General features: G+C 45.7%; 1 protein-coding gene across 9 annotated transcripts in view; it reads right to left on the reverse strand.

Annotated features, from left to right (window-relative positions):
- PUM1 (pumilio RNA binding family member 1) overlaps positions 1-17,959 on the reverse strand; it is a 77,274-nt gene extending 59,315 nt beyond the window's left edge. For 2 of the 9 annotated variants that reach the window (XM_064471410.1, XM_064471402.1), the window contains exons 1-2: positions 17,771-17,959; positions 13,222-13,595 (exon numbers count right to left, since the gene is read on the reverse strand). In XM_064471410.1, the coding sequence (XP_064327480.1) occupies positions 13,222-13,584 (363 nt within the window). In that variant the 5' untranslated portion in view covers positions 13,585-13,595; positions 17,771-17,959. The remainder of the gene's footprint in view (positions 1-13,221; positions 13,596-17,770) is intronic. The other 7 variants (XM_064471406.1, XM_064471404.1, XM_064471403.1 and 4 more) reach the window with 6 other exon arrangements.
- Between the last annotated feature and the right edge of the window lie 2,043 nt (positions 17,960-20,002).

Below are 20,002 nucleotides of genomic sequence, written 5' to 3' on the forward strand. Positions count from 1 at the left end.
CACCCTGCCAGAGACCAGTGCTGTGAGCAGTTACACCATGTTCACTGACCTTAACCCCGACTTCTGACACACCACTATTTCCAGCAGAACCAAGTCAAGGCTTTGTTGTGATTACGCTTTATTTCTATTTTAAGACAAGATTCAATTGCCCCATCCAAGAATATCAGATGCATGGAAAGCACCACAGATAATGCCCAGAAGCCCTTTCCAGTCTGAATTCTGCTATTCTGTGACAATACTACTTTGCAAAAGATAAGTAACATATTGTTGAATTTACTAATACATATTTATGTAATTTGCAAATCCTCAACGGCCAGCCATTTGGAATCAGTTTAAAAATAAGGTACCCTCTTATTACTGTATCTTAGTTCAAAGTTATTTTCAGTTATGCCTCAGTCTTGCCACCTTCCGCAGTGACGCTTATCACATCAACCACGAACGCAGAGTGAAAACAGGACTCCACCTTCCAGAAACTACAGCACGGGGCAACACCAAAGACTTTCCTTTACTGTCAACTCCACCACTCATCTGCCAGCAAACATATCTCCATTGCCTCATGTGAGACAGGAGTTCATAAGACCAAATTCTTCTGTGAAGCATTTCAAGCTGAACCTACGGTAAGTGCTGCAACCCCCAGACATGCCAAGCCACAAAGGCTGAACAGTAGCAAATTATTACTTCAAAGAGAGATCTAGGAATAGAGAAGCTACACAAAGAGATTCAGTAGGTGATGTTCATTACCCTCACTGCTAAAGCAATGTCCCAGCAAACCACAGGTGCAGCCACAGTGGCACTGATCCCGGACCTGCAGTGCCTTGGAAAGTGCTAGTGGAGCAACAGAGGCTGCTTAGTGCGTGTCCCCCAGCTTTGCCAAAACAAACAAACTCCCAAAGGAGGGTGTTGTGCTATGGGAACCTCAAAACAAAGCTGCCAGAAAGATATAATCATTACATTCCTAGCACAAATCAAAAGGTTATTAAGAGACATTTGCATTTTGTTTTGGTCATATCCCAGTCCTACCAGCTCCCTGCTGCCGAGCTAAGCTCCCCTTGCAGCTTCAGTTGCACGAACATCCCTGGTGAAAACCCCATGCAGAACATGCAGGTGGCTTCTAAACAAGGATGAACTCTTCTCAACCCTTTCTCTCACCCTTCTTTAGGGTACTTTGGCATGTTACGTGACCATCCTTACTCCATCAAACATTTTTAAAAATGCTAGAATCGTGTATTTTATTTGTTCACATTAGATGCAAGAACATTTTTACAGCTGTCTTGTTCAAGAGTTTGTCTTGAATAGAGTAACGCGTTATCGTCTTGTTAAACACCTACAGCGGCACAAATACATGATTTACATCCGCCTGCGAAGCTGTGCTCCCATGCTGGCCTGAATTCTTGGTGGAGAAACTAGAGCTGGTGTAACCATCAACATCATCATCTCCAACACAGTCAATGCCTTCAATGCAAGTTCATGATCCTCCACCAGAAAACACAATATAGCAATTCCTGTTCATCTAGGAGCTAGAGTCCAGTAAGCACGCATGGCTCTCCTCAGCACTGACTATTTGGCTGTTTCCAACATGGAAAAGTATGTTTGTCTTCAAACGATGCCATGATATAATTAATTACTATGGAGGTGACAGGGACCAAGGTAAGAAGAGTGATAAAGGGCAAAAAGCAGGATAAACATGAAAGCAAGGCATCCTCCAGCTTTTTCATACCTGGTTGGTTTAATTGCGCACCTAACAGAGGGCTGTTATTTTCACTCCTCTCAAGAGTCTGAAAGAAGCTGTCCTTCAAACATGCCTTAGTTTGCAAATTGCCATCCTAGCCTCCCCTGCTAAATGATACACAGTGGAAATGGGCTGCCTCCAGTTCCTTCCCAAATATTCTTTGCCCCAGTGACTATCAAAAACAAATAAAATAATATCGGCTTCTCTATGCGCTATCAGAGGTCATGTAATGGAAGAAGTTATTTATTAGAGATATTTAACTCAAACCCCTACTCATCTCTCTCATCAATCCTAATAATTAGGGACAAAAACATTTCCTAAATCAGTTCTTTGTGGCTGACTTTCAGGCACCGTATTCTCCAAATGCACATAACCACTGATTTTGAGGCCCTTTCTCTTGGCCACGTAGCTCCTTCATCTCCACCGATCATTGTATCTATTTGTTTGTAACACAGACTAGTTTATTATTCAGCTGTCAAAGACCATACCCAGAAGGTCCTCTTCTCATTTCCCCACTTCTACAGTATTAGATAGCAACACCTCTCCACCTCATTTTCTTATATGGTACACACAAGTACCACAGGGCTCCTTCATTTCCCTTTGAAAGAAGAACAAATAGTTTATCAATCAGCAGAACTTAAAGCCACAGCCATGACTTCCTACACGTTAGTATTCCAAAAGGCAGGCAATACTCTGAAATGGGACTTAAATGCTTTAGGTGATCTCCCACCTCATTGGGATCTGTCACTGACCTATAATGAACATGGGCTTGTAGAGCAGAGTCACGATGGTGTAAACACTAGAAACAAGGAGGCCCACAGAGGAAGAACTTCATAGATGAGCGGTAACATCAGTGAGATTTGATTATCACTGAACCAGAGTTTTGAAAGAAATCCAGAAGACAATGCCAAGGTAAACTGGCTGCACAAGGAAGCAATGCCCCAACACCTGGATATGACATGGCAACCTGGCTCCTTGGAGGAAGGGGTGATCTAAAGAACCGTCGTCGGGAATCAAACAAAGGGAGGTCAGCTGTAGTCCCAATTGTTTTGTAACTGATCCAACAAAAGCCTGACTCCTGCTCTCAGCAGCAGCACCCCTCATTCGCACCCCCATTACAGCCACCTCCAGGCACGCTGCCTCTGCAAAGCAAAATGCAAAGCACACATCCTCACCAACTACCAAGCACAGACCTCCCTACCTTCTTGTCAAGAGTACTCGTTCTTTCTGATAACATGGAAAACCAGCAAGCTTGCTTTTGAAGCCTGCTTAACAAAATTAAGGCTCTGTACATCAGCAGCACTGCTACTGAGAGTTACAAAGCAATTTCATTGCACAAGAACATTCCTCCCCTTCACATTAAATGCTGTGTATGCACTCAGGAATTATGTACATCTCACCAAAATTAATGAGAATCTCATTCAAGAAGAGCAATTTGCACACACACTAATATATGAATGTATGTCACTGTAACATGCTCCAGCTTAGAGCCACTTCACTGACTCATAAATAATTTCCTGTCTGCACGGCAGAAGCGCGTCCCCAAAGCGATTCGCCTGGTGCACTAACTACGAGCCACACCAAGGAACTGGAGTAAACCCACCGCATCGCTTTGCCGAGGCTGAAGTCAATTCAGTCTCTCAAAAGCCCTCTTAACCAATTTTCACCTTTGCTCTGAAAAACACGCAATAAAGAGACAGACAGCTGTATTACTCATTACACAGTTACGCTAGGTCAGACCTCAAATCTTATTTTCAGGCTCCTGAATAAAAACCCCTTGGCCTCAGACACTCTGGCCTTTCCAAGTTTCATTAGCAGATACCCACCGCCTATTTTAGAGAGGACAAGACAAAAGACAGAATGCTTTCTGCTCTCACCTACTGTGGATTGCAACCACGCAAACCAATTTCTCTCTAGGTCAATGGCCATTTTCAGAACTCAACCTCCCACACAGCAGAAGAACTTCTCAGCAACTCTCCATCAAACATAGTCACTGTGGATTTTCAACCCCTCAAGCAGCACACAGCTAATTTATGTCAGGTAGCCATCTTATGCAGGGCCATTACAGTTTGGTTTTGGGTTTTTTTGTTTGTTTTAAATGAGATTAGAGGGCCTCACCATCGCAAAACTCAGTATTTCAGAAGCAAATGCTTTCCTGGTCCCAAAGCTACACAGACACTAGTTCTTGTCCATATCTGGAACACTTTTGAATTTATATAGCTATACCAGAAATAGACAAAGCAATATTCCAGCAGCTAAAGATATTCTTTCTATGTGCTGGTACCGTTTGGTTCTGGACCTGCTGCTCACCTACCACACCACAAACCCAGGCAAGACAATCTTCCCTGCCTCCAAACATCCCCCCAGAAACATGCTCTGTCACAGGTATAGCTGGTACTTAAAAGTTTTGGAAGTTTTTTCTTACAGAAGAGCAAAGCAGACTCAGGCAATCATCCCAGGCACCACCAAAGACCCCAGGATCTGAATCACCGAGGGAAGAGGGTGAGGGTGGACAGAGAGAGAAGAGCACCAAACCTCTCCCGTTACATCTGTAACAAGCCATCCCAAAACAGGGTCTGATGTCTCCAGTGCTAAAAAGCTGTAACACAGCAGAGGATGAGCCGAGAAACCTGCAAAAGCACCAGCATGCCCACAGAAAGAAGCAATAAACCCAAGCACTTGATGGGACACGCTGCACTGCTGGTACTGAAAACTCCACTTTGCTTTAACCCAGCAAATGACAAGGCCCACGGGGCTAAATGGCACTTGTCAAAAGGAATTCTGCAGTCAGTTAAATTAACAGGAACTGGGGCCCAAACTGTCCTTACAATTACTAAACAGGGATTTGAAGGACCTAACAAATTAACAGGAGAGCAACAGCATATTTACCTTTTAGATTTCCAGTGCCATATTTTTTTATCCCAGAATAATCCAAGGGTTTTTTCCCAAACTGACAGCTACCAGCGAAGTAACTGGATTGTAATTTTAAGCAAATATTAATGTCAATAATCAGTGTTAACACTGCACCTTATATTAAGCAAATATGGCTGCTAATATGACCTTTACATATAAATACAAACCGCAATACTGTATCACATTTCATGGTCTGCAGGTATCTCAGAGGATTGTACACTAGCCTTAAATATTAAGGAATCTTCATTTACGTAGAATTTATATTCACCCAGACAGACACAGAAAGGCTATCAAAGGTTAAATTTCACTCTTAATCACAAAGGATTATTTCTTCCTCCTTATGCAAGTCAGGTTTCCCAGTAAGAGAGAGGACAGGTGGAAATAAGCAAAGAAAAAAAAAAGCCAAGCATACAGGAGAAAAAACAAGCAAATAAACAAACTAGAAAGTCCTTTGGAAAAGAAGAAGCTGAGAAATAACCAGATGAGAAATAGTATAGCTGATGATCTTAAAAAATTGTCTCTAAAAGTACACTATGAAGCCTGAGGGTTTACAGTTTTTGTTTTCGTTTTTGATGTTGGACAGGGTTAATCAGATCAAGTATCTGCATTTATTAGTGGTAACAGTGGTTGAAGAGGGTTTCAACTATCTATTTCTATTAAGCCAATTATGTTAAATAGGGTAACCAAAGCAAACTAGGAGGCTGCTTCTGCAAGCCTCAGCTCTCCAGTTTCTCCATTTCCCCTCTCCCTAATGCCGCTCCCCATGTGGCCCCATTTCAAAGGCTCCTTTCTCCTTCCCCAGCACTTTCTGACACCAGGATCTACCTGGGCCCCAGCTGTCTCCCCCTTAGGTTACAGCACTTATTCTGCCACTACCCCTCACCTCCAATTCTATTTCTGACCGGGAGGCAAAACTCCCAGGACAGCACCTGCTGAAACCAAGGTAGGATGGACACTGCGAAGACAGGATTTCGGTAGCCTGGGATATGTAAATGGCTGCCTTCAAAATTTCTTTGATCTACAGTAAATTACAAGGCCAACTGCAGCCTTCAGTCCTGCCAGGCAAGCAAATAAATTCCGGGGTATCCCACAGATACTACCATAAGGTATTCTGGGCAAAGGACCCTAAACTTATCTGCCATCCTGGCAAATCAAAAGCGCAGGCAAGGGCCGGGCACTGGGACCACAAATCCATGGGAAGGGCTCATTCTTCAGCCCCTGCAGATGCCAGCTGTGCTCCCGGCTCCGATAATTTAAGCTCTGCACAAGCTTCACAGGCCCACCTTGCTAGAAGACCACTCTGTTTGCTCTTCTACTCCTGCAGAGTAATGCGGGAAATCGCGTTACCGTTATACTTGTCAGGATAGATCAAAATGCTATGATTTCTCAGCTCCTAAGACAAAGGGTGTTTGTTTAGCAAGAGATGAGAGATTCCAAGTTTGCAAAGGTACATTTTGAGGGCTTACCCAGAGCACCTCAAAAGTGTGATTGTTACTTGGATAATTATTTTTAACTCGTGCGCTCCGCAAGCGTGAAAAGGCAAGCGTCATCTAAAGTTTCCATCCATTAGGCCTCCACATTTTAAGTCTTGATCAATTTGTAATAGGGAAAAAAACCCAAAGCCTCTTTATCTTTTAGTAAAACATTCCTCAAAAAAGGGTCACCATTACCACAAGAACACTAGGAACAAGAAATATCAAAACCATTCAGGCTGCTGCCTGAATAAAGTATCCTTTAAATGGAGAGGAGAAAAAAAAAAATATATGGCTGGCTTTGTAGCACTTGATTTATACACTCACAAGTTGTTAAAGCTTTTTAAATTTACCAAAGGTTTACAAATTTCAGATGGAAACAAATGCCTCCTACTCAGCCGTGGGAGACTGCCTGCATTTGTCTTGGTTGAACAGCTCACATTAGCAAGTTCTTTGAAAAATATCTACTCTGAGTGCATACATACACACATATATAGTATCTAGGGGAGGGGAAAAAAAAAAAGTATTTACCAGCTGACAATAAGAAAAGCACCACTCACTGTCAACAACAGGCTTGCCACTAACAACTAGATCCAGGGTTAAAATATGTTGTTCCATCAACTGATTACAGCACTATTTTTAGCCCTCTCCTATAACAATAGACGGTAAAGAAAGAATGTGAAGTCACAGGTATTAGACAGGATTAGGTGGTTTAACTACTATTTTTGTAGTAAAGGATTCATCATTAGAATTGCTACTACCATTAGCATCTGAAGCAAAAAGCTATTGAAACTGCAGATTGGCTAATGCTTTATGTGGCGTTTAGCCAAAATGATTAATGATTCAGGATACAGAAATAAATGCAAGAAAGGCAGCCTTTCAGAATGGCTTGGCTTAGTTAGCTAATTATGTTTTTCCTCAGATTTTATTCACCAAGGGACGTTCTTGATTAATGTGGAATTTAGGTTACTCTGCGATGTCTTGGGCATATATTGTTGGGGTGCAAACTTCCAAAATATTGGCTTATGGAAGAAGGAACCTAAGTTTTGACCCACTGCAGCTGGCAATGCCTTGGGAAAACTGTCTTCTGCTTCCCAGATGCATGTGTGGATCGATGTTTTTTGCACAAGCACTCATGGCTACACTAAGATCTGGCTCGTTTGACCCCCAGGAAGGCTTTTCCTTTCAGTCCCACCACTATGACCCTCTGAGGTTTAAATTCAGAGGAAAAAAGGTGTGAAGAAAGGATGCAGCGATGTCTCATTCCAGTGCCAAGCTCAGTACTTCTCTCAGGAACAGATGCAAGTGGCCCCATGCCACAATGACTGTTGGCAGCAGGGCAAAGGGCTAATTTGAGGGTTTAGTAACCCTTGCGTTTCACCCCAGTGCAGACTCGAGGTCTGAAGCACAGCTTCAGTACAAGGTAAGTAACATTGCCAGATTCTCCCAATAAAAGCAACTGCCCTGGAACAGAAGTTACCCTTAACAAAGGAAGAGGAGTAACAGGATATCTGAGGGCAGATCGCTCGACGGGAGGGAGCACAGCATCACGTGATATCCGCACACAAAGGCAAGTTTGTTCATCACAGACCCGCAAAATCATCATTCAGAGAAGACAGCTTTAGAGAATTGTCTCAGCATACACCTATAAGCAAGCTTTCAGACACAGGCAACACTAGAAGCAATGCTCTGAGACAGCTCTTTGTTAAGGAGACTTCCGACCAGCAGCTGGAATTAATTGTGCCAGTTTGCAAGGAAGAGGCTACCGTGGATGAATTATATGGCTTGTACCTTTTGTAAAGTTTCACCAATTTACAAATACACTACGAGTATCACAACCTGTTCTGCAGAAGCACAGATAGGTCACGCCAACTTGGCAAACCACAGAAGAGCTGATAAGGGGAAAGCAAAGCTGGAGAGAGGGGAGGAAGAAGATGGACAGAAGCTATACTCTAATAAAGTTCTGTTCGAAACACACTTGGGCACAATAGATTAACTGTCTTCTTGAAGCATCGAAAAATTTCAAATATTTCAAATTCAACAGCATGAAAATATCTTTGCTCTTCCTGAGCAAGCACCACAGCAAGGAAGCAGCACCACAGAGATGATATACCACAGAGCAATCCCAAAGCCAGCACATCACTTCTTTTGTGTGATCTCAACTAGAGCCAGATACCTTGCAACTGCCTGTCAGGGACAGTAAAACCTACAGCCTCAGAGGAAGCAGACTTAACTGACTTTCTGAAGATTTTAGGCTGTTTTTTCTCCCCTACGCAAGAGAAGGATTTTTCCCAATACCCAGCTTAGCCAATCGACTCATGCTCCTTCTACCTCAGGAAGGATTTTCAAAGGGCAATGTAAAGCACATAACTAAATCAAATGTTCCGATTCCACCCCCCACAAGAGACCACCTTTACTGTAAAGAAATCTCTGCAAAACAATCAGCCAAACTAGGCATTTCATTTCAGCAAGGTATTATGTTCTAAATTATCCAGGTATCAAGTTAGCACAGCCAGTTCAGTGTCAATGTAAGAAAAGCCTTAACCAGTTCACTGTGATACAAGGAAGGACCCCTGAAAATTCAACAGATTTAATGAAACATACACCAGAAAGCATTCTTCAAGAAGAGAGCCACGTGTTCTATCACACCGTGTATGTGATTTAGGACTCCATGCCTTCGACTCTAGCCCAGACAACAAGCCAGATTATTTGGACTACAGTGGCACTTGTACACTAGGTGCGTTACATAGGCTGATGAGGAAACCTCTGTCCTGAAGAGTTAGCTTAGTGGGATTCCACTTTGGAAGAACAAACACTAGGGCTTCTGCTTCCTTAGCTCCAGGATCTTTTTGGAAGACCTTGCCATGGCTTTAAGGCAAACTCTGGTCATGACATCTGCCACCAGGCACCAAATATTGTCAAACAACATCAAATCCAGACACTTTCACAGCAGCAAGCAGCATGGTTTGAGTAGCTGTGTTCTAGAAGGGCAGCTGCCAGGAGAACTACCTTCTGTCTCCACTTTAATTCAAGTTCCCAGTTAAGTAGTTGCACAGTCACATTGCCAAAAGGCAAAGCTGAACATAAAATCCAGTCCCAGCCCTGTTGCTCTCACTATTCTTCACCAACTATATGTGAAAAATTCCCCACATTCAACAAAATGATCCCTGCAGAGTTCTATTGTCTCAAATTATTAATTAAACATGCTCTCAAAGAAAGCAAATGCCTAAAATCATTTGCTTCTACTAAGCAAGTCCCATATTACCCTAACTGCAATTCAGACAGTCTAAGTATATCCATTCGCTGTTATTCAGAAGGGACCACCACCAAAGACACTCTCTCTTCGTTCCAGTTCAAGAACATACACGCACAAGCCGCGAGAGACCCCATCCAAGAGAACCCAGCCAATTTTCCTAAAAACCTGCTCGGTGTTGATAACCTGTCCCAGCTGAATACCTCGACCATCTTTTCATTCCCCTCAGGAGTAATAGATGGCTGTTTGCATTTGTAATGTGACCTTTCATAACCAAGACAAATCCAACCCAGGCCATTACTCGTCAGGAGCCATCTTGTACCTCTTCACTCATCTACGTGAGGTTCTGATCTCTCCTCATTTTTTCACAGGATAAACAGCATAAAGACACCCCAGCGCAGCCAGCATAACTGCAGGCCCAAGCAGCCTGAAGAGTAACCGGGCATCGTAGATGCACGACAGCCTAAACCTCTTCAATTTGAATCTCAAAATGACTGGTGGGCATTGACACCCAACCTCATCTTGCTGCTTTCTGTGGATAAAAGAAGACTACACTTTGCAGTTAGGACCTGGCTGATGGAAGTGTCTTCCATGTAAAGTTTGGTGATGAAGCATTTGTAGCTGCAGACATCTGCAAGTCTGCTTAGGAGTTCAGAGATTCCAATCTAGGAAAGAAAAAGTCTGATCTCACCATTACTTCAGTGTCTGCAAGAACACAGAGTAATTCATAATATATGTTATTTGCATGGATGGCGTATCTTTCATACCTAAATATGCAAAATGATAGCAGCATCATTAATTGCTTAGCTTTATATATATTCCCGTTGTTCACAACAAGAGGACACTATCTGTTTACTTGGGAGCAGAGAAACTTCTTAAGACATCCCCTACCAAAGCTATTCACAACTCACTTCTCAGAGCTGCTAGTCAAAGTACGAACACATGACAAGGAGGAATGGCCAGCACAATAAAAATTGAAAAGCAAGGATACCATAAATAAGTTCTGACTCACAACACTCATAGCTATTTAATAACACATGATGAAATGCTATCATTTGGTAAAAATCACTGAGTATTATCACCAACAGACGGAGATGTCTGTCTACCCGGGTAACAAAACACAAACTGGGATTTAACAATTAAAAAAAAAACCTCTACCTTTAATTACGACCTCCCAAGCTCTAGACAGACATTAACCTATATTACCCTATACTTTTTTTTTCAACTTTCCATTACCTTTTAGCTACTGAGTTTCCTAACCAGTCTTCAAGGCAACAAGGCAAGGGCCCTCACTGCATTATCTTTGAAAGTCTAAAATCAAGAGTACAACAATATGAGTATATCCATAAGAAATTGAGACTTAGCAGACACCCATAACGATTCCCCACCCCTCTGCATGTCCCAGCACTTCCTTCCACTTCTCTTCTTGCAGGACAAATTCAATTCTACCCCAGCTAAGCTAAACTGAATTCAATCATTTTTCATGCATAAAACTAGTTCTTCCTCCAAGGAATTTATAATTTAAGAAGCAGATGCAGAGGTGGCCAAAAAGCCAAAGGGAACGGCAGCATTAGGATTACATATATCTTGAATTCTGCTTCCCATGAGTAAAACCCCAAGGCAAAGAGAGAACCATGGCAAAAGAGGCACTAAAGAAAGGCTGAAGCAATAAATACATAGATAAAACTGCCCAGCAACCACTGGAGTATACGGTATCAAGTAAAACACATGAGGAAAGGGTTACTGCCCCATCTCAGAGTCAACGCTGAAAAAAATTAAACGCGGAGATTGGTTTAAAGATGTATACTGAATGCAAAACATCAGGACTATCGACAAATACGTTACAGCCAACGCAAAAACCACCAGGAAGTAGAAGAGATAAGGTCCTAACGTTAACTATATTATAGTGGGTATTTCTTCAGCTTCAGATCACATGGGGGAAAACAGAGAAAGCATCACAGAGAGCCCTGTGAGCTTAATCCTGCAGGTATACCTTGTCCACTGCAACCTTCTCAGAAGTGTTCTGCCTCCAAAAAACACCTGCATTATTTTTTAAAAGTTCACTTAAACGAGCTAATGGGTTTTTCTTTCATTAGGTGGCACATTCATAAGAATCATTTCATTCAAGAAGTCCCTGAAGAAAATCAAGCTGAGGAAGAGCAACACACCTACTGACATCAGGGCAAGTGTCTGTAACTGCTAGGATTCTTTTGTTCGAGTGAAAGTTTAAGTCTTCTGGTTATTAAAGAATGCAGTAAGAAAAAGTTCAAACACCAGCGCAGTTTTTAATGACTGCAAGGTTTGGGTGTCCTTTTCCCAACCCCCCAGCTCCAGTGAGGTCTGCTGTCTGTGCTTCCAGGGATTTTCAGAGAAAGGAAGATGAACATATGAGCTAACGGAAAGGAAGACTGGGAATTTTATGACATTCATCTTAACTCATGAAGTCATCTTTCCACAAAATGCCCAAACAAAAGCAGTCCCTGCCCAAGTATCTCCACACCAGACTGCATGACAGTTTTTATTTTAAAAACCTAAAAGTTGCAGCCTTTCAGTAAGAAATTTTTGCCTACTGTTTCTTACACAATGCAAAGCACATTAAGATCTCTTCCATCAATGTCTCTTGCAACAGGTTTTACCTTTAGTAACTGAAAACTTGGACAGTCAACAGAAAAACTACATCTCCTTTCAATGCAGTTATTTTCTTTAAAGCGACAACTTAACTAAATACTCCGTTTCCACATAAGGCAATAACTACACCATTCCTCCAGCTGCTTAGTTCACATTTTATGCAATTTTTCCTCCAGAACAAATTAACAGGGCGCTTGTGTTTACTTCTTTGTGGATATACACACCGACTTCAGTGAGGTTGCAAAATTCACTGCAATGTTTGCTTTTAAACAGTCCGGCTGGCAACACATCCCCTGGGGAGGCAGAGCAGAGGAGCAAGGGCTTGTTCGCTTTCATTTGAAAAACCAGAGGCAGGAGATATTCATAAAGGTTGCAAAAGCTTTGTGTCTGCTGCTCTGACAGTATTTGTGGGAATCATTCGGTGTTAGAATGTGCTTACACATGCACTCTTCCTTAGAAGAAGCACATCTTCTTTGAAGAGTGAGTTACAGGTCACAGACAGAAAGCTAGAGTGAGTCATGCACTCATTTAACTCGCAGCACATCTGACAATGCAACTACTGAAAAGCCTTCTAGTAAACACTACTACCGCGACACGTTTTGGCCCACTACCCTTTTAGAGACATTAAGGCCCTGTAAGAAGTTAGCTGTGTTTCTAAAAGCACCGTTTCATGACATTCTTAAGGCTGTTCTCTTCTCAGTTCAGCTAAGCACATTAATAGCTCTTTCCCCTCCCAATTATAACCAAAAAAACCCCAAACCCAAAACAAACAAGCAAAGAAACCCAGGAAAACACATTACCAGCAACTTCCAGATCGGTGTTTTTCAATATTGGGAATGGTAAAAGCTCAGCCTACATGCATTGGCAGTTTTGTAATAGCATTACATAAGAATTATTTAACTACAGCAACAGATCTGAAAAGCAGCAGCAGTCGCTGCTACACTGGTTCGCACATCCAAAAACAAAAAATAAAATAAATGTTGCAAACACGCATTGGACTGTCACAGAGAGTGGATTGGGCTTTCAACACCCTCAAGAGCAGAAACATTTCAGCTTATAGCTACCAAGGCACCGCAATCCTGGAAAGAGAAAACAAAAAGTACAACTGTTGCCATTCCAACTGCACAATAACCAGCTTAAGCTTTAAACAGTGTCATTAAAAGCATCTATCATAAGCCCGATGCGTTCACGTGTTGAGTTTGGAAACATTGAACGTTTTTTTTTACCTGATGTTCTGCATGAATGTTATCCCCAGTAGGCCAGCGATGTTTGCTGTTATTATAGCCGCCTCCACCACTTCCTCCTCCCCCAAGCTGCTCACCATGCTGCCTCTGGAAGAAGTAATCCACCATAGCGTCGTCCTGGGAGCGGCCTGCAACTCCTATGGATCCAGGAACAGGACTGGAGTGCGTCCCTGCTGCAAGCGCCTGATTTGCAGCTGGCTGTTGCTGAGCCTGGGACCCTGTTCCAGATGTCAATACAACAGGCATGTTGGGATTAGCTGTATCTTGAGCGTGCTGTTTCAGGTGGGGGCTGAACGAGTCCTGCCAGAGTACTGCTTTTCTCTTCAAAACACACGCAACGCTCATTCCACCAACACCTACGGGGAGTGAGGGGAAGGGGGAGAGACGGCGAGAAAGAGAGAAGGAAAAGAAAACATGAAATCCTTACAGCTTCAGCTTTACATATTAAATAACACACCCATCTTGTGACTGGCAGGGAAACACCACGATGCCAAATCTGACGCCTTTTAACATAGTTATTTGCTCCATTAACCTACCAACTAAAATTTCATACAAAAATGCAGGCTAGCCAAAAATCCCACATTTTGTGCTGCAAAGTGTTATCAGTATATGCAAGATTCATGTAAGGTACCCATTACGCTGAAATCAGAATGCCAATTTATGCGATGGAAAAAACACCGACTGGAGCGCTGCCACAGAAAATTGCTAGAAAAAAGCCCCCAAAAAACCCAGTGGAACACAAATTACACCATCAGTGCCTGCCGTGCTTGTTTACACCTGACAAATTACGAGGCAGATCTTCAATCAATACACGAGTCCCACTGTATCACGATGTGTTCACTCAGTCATGCAAAACATCAAGGCAACAGGTTTGTTGTTGCCTTTTTAATTTTTTTGAAACACAAACTTAAAATACTGGATTTCTGCTTATACGGTTAATTAAATCCCAAACACAATGTGCACTCTTCCTGCAAACTCAGAAGCTGGCTTTGGTCGTGAGATGGTAAAACACCCCAACACGTTTTGTATGAGATTCCCTGGAGAAAGAACAGCTAACCTTTTGGTGCCCAGCATCTCGGCAGAACCTTCCAGAGCTGGAGCAGCCAGCAGCGCCGGTCCCGCTGTCGACAGCGCCAGGGGAAAGCTGGACAAGTCACAGAAACCGTCCAACACCAAAAATACCCTAAATGCTTTGTACACACCCAAAATCATCTGCGCACAGGGGGGCAACAGGCAGACTAGGCTGACAGCAACTCACCAATTTACTATCCCCCCAAATATTTTGGTAGCATGCCAGCACCACAAAAACACAAGTTCGTTATTTTAAGACGTTATCAGGTGATCCTGAGAGCAATAAAGACATTACGTGTGAATAGAAAAGTGCTTTACGCCGTTATGTCGTGCTAAGCCAACGCAGAGCACACAGCCAAATTTGTTTTTAAAGGCACAGTATAGTCAGTATTATTATTTTGTAAAGACTGCTACTTTATCACTTCAGTTACCCAAAGGCAACCCAAAAAATACCACAGAGCTGTAACGATGAAACTGGGGCCCGGACGGGGGTATTCAGCCCATATGGACCCCCACCACAGCTGCGTACCAGCATGAGAATGCTTTTAGTCTTGTACCTTGGTGGCTGTAAACCTTGGCCCTGATCCTGACAGCAGCTCCAACGGCCTGAAAGGCAGCTCTGTTTCCTCTCTGCTCATCATAGTAGTTTTGAACAACGGTCAACTACTACAAGCAACTTCCAAGAACAATTTTCTAACAGTGGAGAGACAAAGTTGACACACACGCTAATAAAAAAAAAAAATCCAAGTCCTGTCTTCGATCAAACTTACTCAGGTTTGTCCCGCTAATGGAGAACAGTGTTAACACTCGGAAGAAAATTACTATAAGAACTGTCGTGCTAAGATTTTTTTATTGCACCTACAACATGCATTTGCCAACACACACACACAGAGCCTCCACGGCCACATAAGCCAGCAACTCTGCAAGGCGCTTTATACATTCAAAGACCTTCACAACTTAAATACCAGTAACATTTAACAGAAATAACTCCTCTGTCTTTCATAAAGTCTGGAAATCACCACCTTCCCCAAATACTTCCTACAACCCTGTGACAACACCTGGTATTACTAAACTTCCCTGATTGTTAAAAATAAAATGCTACAATTTCATGGCATCTTTCCTTTAATAAACATTGTAAACGAAATCCTTCAGTAACGTGAAATGAAACAATAACGCTCCTCTACACAAGAAGAAAAAAATTAAGTAATTACTAATAAATTCACACATCACCAAGTCAGGGTGTACATTAATTGCAGACAATGAAATCTGAGCAGCCCCTATGGAAAGAGGTTACAAGTTATCTCAGGACAGTCTTAAAAAATATAAGGAGATACTATGAATCCACAAAACCTCTCAAGTATTTACATATCACCACAAGCCCCTGTTTCCAGCTGGAAATACCACAACGCCCAAAGTTGCGAGTGGAAGTCAGCGCAGCCACAACGTTACCTTCCTCCTCCAAAAGGCAGTGGGCCGCAAGGCCTCACCGTTCACCAGCACAAACCCATTTCTGCTTTCGTTTGCAGGCAGGTGGTTAATAATCACATTACTATAAAGACAGGGGGTTTTTGCAACTAGAAAATCTCAGTCAAGGTACTATGAAGATCCGCTCAAGTGCCTCCTGCTCCCAGACGCCTCCTCTTTCATCTAATACAGACAAGGCAGCTCCAAACACGAGAGGAAAAACTTGGCAAAGGCGACATTTTGAAAGGGAGCAAAGGGGAAAAGAGCATTCTGGGTAGTTCAAGTTTAGTTCCAAGATGTGTTTTTATAGAAATGCCATGTTAAATGTAGCGGACAGCTGAATCCTGTCATTCAAAGCACACAGAGCGTCAGAAATATGTTAAGTCACCTACACAACGCACATTCATTAGCTAACCGGCAGCTGCAAGGCTCGCCCCTGCTAATGGCTACTGGGACCTTTTTCATTCCCAAAGTCTTAGTAAAATATATATGATTAACTTTTCCTCGGTAAACCGTTTGCTGGGAAGAGTTCTGTATTTACAAACAAAGGCTTCACACTGCAACGATGCGCTCAAAGCAGAAAATTTTCCTTTTCCCTTGATATAAAACATCGCATGTAAATAAACCATCCTATGTTATCATTATGAGCAAAAAACCCTTAGATTGTGGGACCTTCCACAGGCAACAAAAACTTCGGGGAAATCTCCGAGTAAGTTTTAAGCTTAAGTGGCAACGACGCTGAATAAGGCAGCTTTAATCTGCATCAAGCACGGCTACCCGTTCCTTGCTCTTTTCCAAGATTCCTCTAAAAATAACAGACAGTATTAAAAAATAAAGTCGGCACAAGATGCGGGTTTCAACAAGTTCAATCGTGAACTAGAAAAGAGTTCGGGTTGGGTGGTTTTTGGGGTTGTTTTTTGAAAGTTCGGCTGGAAATTAAAGCACAGCCATTGTTCGAGAGCTGTGTGGCCTACCAGAACTTTTAACGTTAAACCTTGTGTTTTCCTGAAAACCTGGGGAGACGCAGCAGGAAGCAGGTAAATTGATCACTGACCAAATTGCTTAAACCAGCGTTAAAACATTAGAAGATAAATGCTACCCCTTACCCCACCTCCCTCGCTCTTAATAAAGGAAATTCCTTACTCATGATCTGTCGAATAAAATCTCCGCTCAGAACAAAGTTATTAAACATTGACCAAAGGAAAAAGAAAAAAAACGAGTATTTCTCAGGTTGGGGCACGAGAGCAACTCTTAAAATTACACCCGTACAATTAGAAAGGGCCAAACGCTGGTATTATACGAAATGGTGATAAAACCAAGGAATAATAATTAAAAAAAAAACAACACACAAACACAAAAACCCCAGGGTCACCCAGCACATCAAAAAGTATTGTCTGCATTTTCCTTCCCTCCCACTCGAGGGGCACCGGCCCTCTCCCCTCCCGGGGACGCCGAGGCCCCCCAAGCCCCGCCGAAGACACCCCCCCCCCCCCAAGGCCGGCGGGGAGGGCAGAAACACCCCCCCTCAACGCGGGCCAGCGCCGGGCCGGACCCCCGACGCAACAAAGCGCGGCCTCGGCCCTCCCGTCGGGCCGACCCCCCGGGAGCAGGGGGAGCCCCGGGGTCCCCGCGGCGGGCCGGGACCGGGTGAAGGGGGGGAAGGCGGGGGACGACGACGCCCGGCCGGGATGGGCCCGCCGCCCCTCAACAATAACACCCCCTCCCTGCCCGCCGGGGCGCGACGGTGAGCGGCCCGGGAGCCGCTGGCTGGAGAGAGGCGGGGGCCCGCCGCGCCCCCCCCCTCCCCGGTAACAATAGGGGCCAGGCCCCGGCCCCCGAGGAGCCGGGCGGGAGAGCCGGGCGCAGCGCTCCGCCGCCACTCGCCTTCGGGGCGGCCTGGCGCCACTCTGCCGGGCCCCCCCACCAATATGGCCCCACCGGCGGCTCCGCTGAGGTGCGCGGCGCGGCGGGGGCCCAGTCCGGTGCCGATACTCACGGGCGGAGCGGTAGGATGAAGACGGATCTCGGCCCCCCCCCGGCCGCTCGCCGCCTGCCTCTCCCCCAGCTTTTCACTCCGACAACATGGCGGCCCGGCGGGGACGGGCGCCGCGCTGCACGCCGGGAAGGCGAGGCCGCTCCAAGCGGCGCCGGGCCGCCGCTCGCCCGGCCGGGATGGGCAGGGACGGGCCTTACCCGCGGCCCCTTCCCTTCCCTTCCCTCCCCAAACCCGCACCGCGCCCCGCCGGGACCAGCGCGGGGGGGACACGCCGTGCCCGACACCCTCTGGCGCGTCCCCTCGCGGGTGTCGCCGCTCCCCGGCCAGGCCCGGCTCAGCTTGGGGCCAGGCCCGGCTTAGGGCCAGGCCCGGCTCAGCTTGGGGTCAAGCTCGGGCCAGCTTAGGGCCAGGACCGGTTTAGGTTGGTGCTAAACCCGGGCTGGGGGCCTCAGGCTGTAATGGCTTCCCCCACTGCGTTGGGGGCTCAGACCATGCTCAGCCCCATGCTGCCACCACCCTGAATTAAGCGTGCTGTGGTTGAGCCGCCGCTGCCCCAGGCCTTGGGCACCCCCAGGCCCGCAGCGGGCAGGAGCCACCGGGCAGCCGCCTGTGCCCCTGCCCAAAACATCCCCCGCCACCCGGGGCCTGCTCACACAAAGGCGATGAAGAACCATGCCAGGGGCACAAAGCCGAGGTGGGGAGAGCAGCTTGTCCTCGCCCCACACCTTTATAAGCCCAGCACCAGCAACCAAACACAATTTTGCGTTGTTTCCCCTTCATCCCTCCTCCATTCCCCTTCCCCACAAAGCCAGGACTGGTTGTGGGGGGGGAAACTACACAGCCCAGCGTGCGCCGGCCCGGCTCTCAGAGCCTGGACATTAAAACAAAGCGCTGAACTCTGGGAGCGGTAGTTTCTGCAATAACACCTCCATGTTAAAGGGACAGCTCGTTCAGGAGCGGTTGCTGTTGGTTTTGTGCACCCTCCTGCATTGGGGTGTTGGGCTTCTATGTTTTGGGGTGGGATTTAGCACCTGCACTTGATGCCTAGGTATAATATTTTCTCTCCTCCTGACCAGGCAAGAGAACCACATGCGAAAAACGGGAGGAAACTGCTGGCGCAGGGAAGCGGCTCAGGGCATGCCCTCACATGCACACAGAGAGCAAGCAAGCAGTAGCCCAGAGCAGCGGCTGCCGCCTTTCAAAGGGCTTCATCAGCCAGCAGGGTCCTGCAGACCGCATGGGGCTCGGCAAGGGAGTCCCCTGAAGCCTGAACTTTTGCAGGCCAAGCAAACGGGTTGTGGTTTCATGTACAAGAAGTTACTTCAAGCCCGGTTTATCACAGCTGTTAAAGCATGAACAGGGCCGGATCCAGCTGAGATCTGGCTGCATAGCTTGCATCCGTTTTCTCCCCGAAGGGCTGCCGGGGTGATGGGTGTCTCCGCTACCATGCTGCATTTTCCAGGTGCCCAAAGTGCGATGGAGAGCACAGCCCAGCCAGCCGGGGCTTGTGGGGAAGTGGGGCCTCACCCTGGCCGCCCTCTAAAACCCTGGGGAAATAGAGCTCATGGCCACGGCCTGGGAGGTGCTGAGTACCCCAGGCTGGGCATGACAGGGGACCGTCAGGATAAACAGTTAGCAAAGGCTTTCGCTGTCGGTGCTGTTTTTTAAGCCAAGCCTTGTATAGCCACCAAAGCTTTTTTCGGCCAGCGCCAGCATGGATTGTTTGACCTGCAAAACCCTGCTGTGATAAACTGAGCTCTGCTGGGTTCAGCTGCCTGCGCCACAGCAGCATGTTGCCCAAATGGGTGTGTGGCACTCAGCATGGACCCTCCCCGCACTGCCATCACGCATCCCTGCCGGGCCCTGAGCACCCCGCAACCGGCTGCGGCGTGGATCCTGCACAACGAGTAGCTCCTGTTAGCAGGGCCTGACTGCCTCCAGGCTCTTCACCAGAATAGGAACATCAGCAGGTTCTTCTGGCGAGCAGCTCTAATGAAGATGCAGCTCATTCTGCCGAGCTGCGCTGCCCTGTTAGACGGAAATGGCCTCAGTGATGCAGTCAGCCCCTCAGAAGTACGCTTGTGTGGTGAGGCTGGATCGGTTCTCCACCCTCCGGCTGGCAGAGCTCTACACCTGGCTCTGCCATGCTATGGTGGACCATACAACGTCCCCAAAACGCTGCTGGTGTGAGCAAGGCCAGCCTCGTGGTGTAGCAGTGATGTGAATAGTGAA

Source organism: Phalacrocorax carbo, chromosome 22 (assembly GCF_963921805.1).
Source record: "Phalacrocorax carbo chromosome 22, bPhaCar2.1, whole genome shotgun sequence".
Taxonomy (NCBI): Eukaryota; Metazoa; Chordata; class Aves; order Suliformes; family Phalacrocoracidae; genus Phalacrocorax; species Phalacrocorax carbo.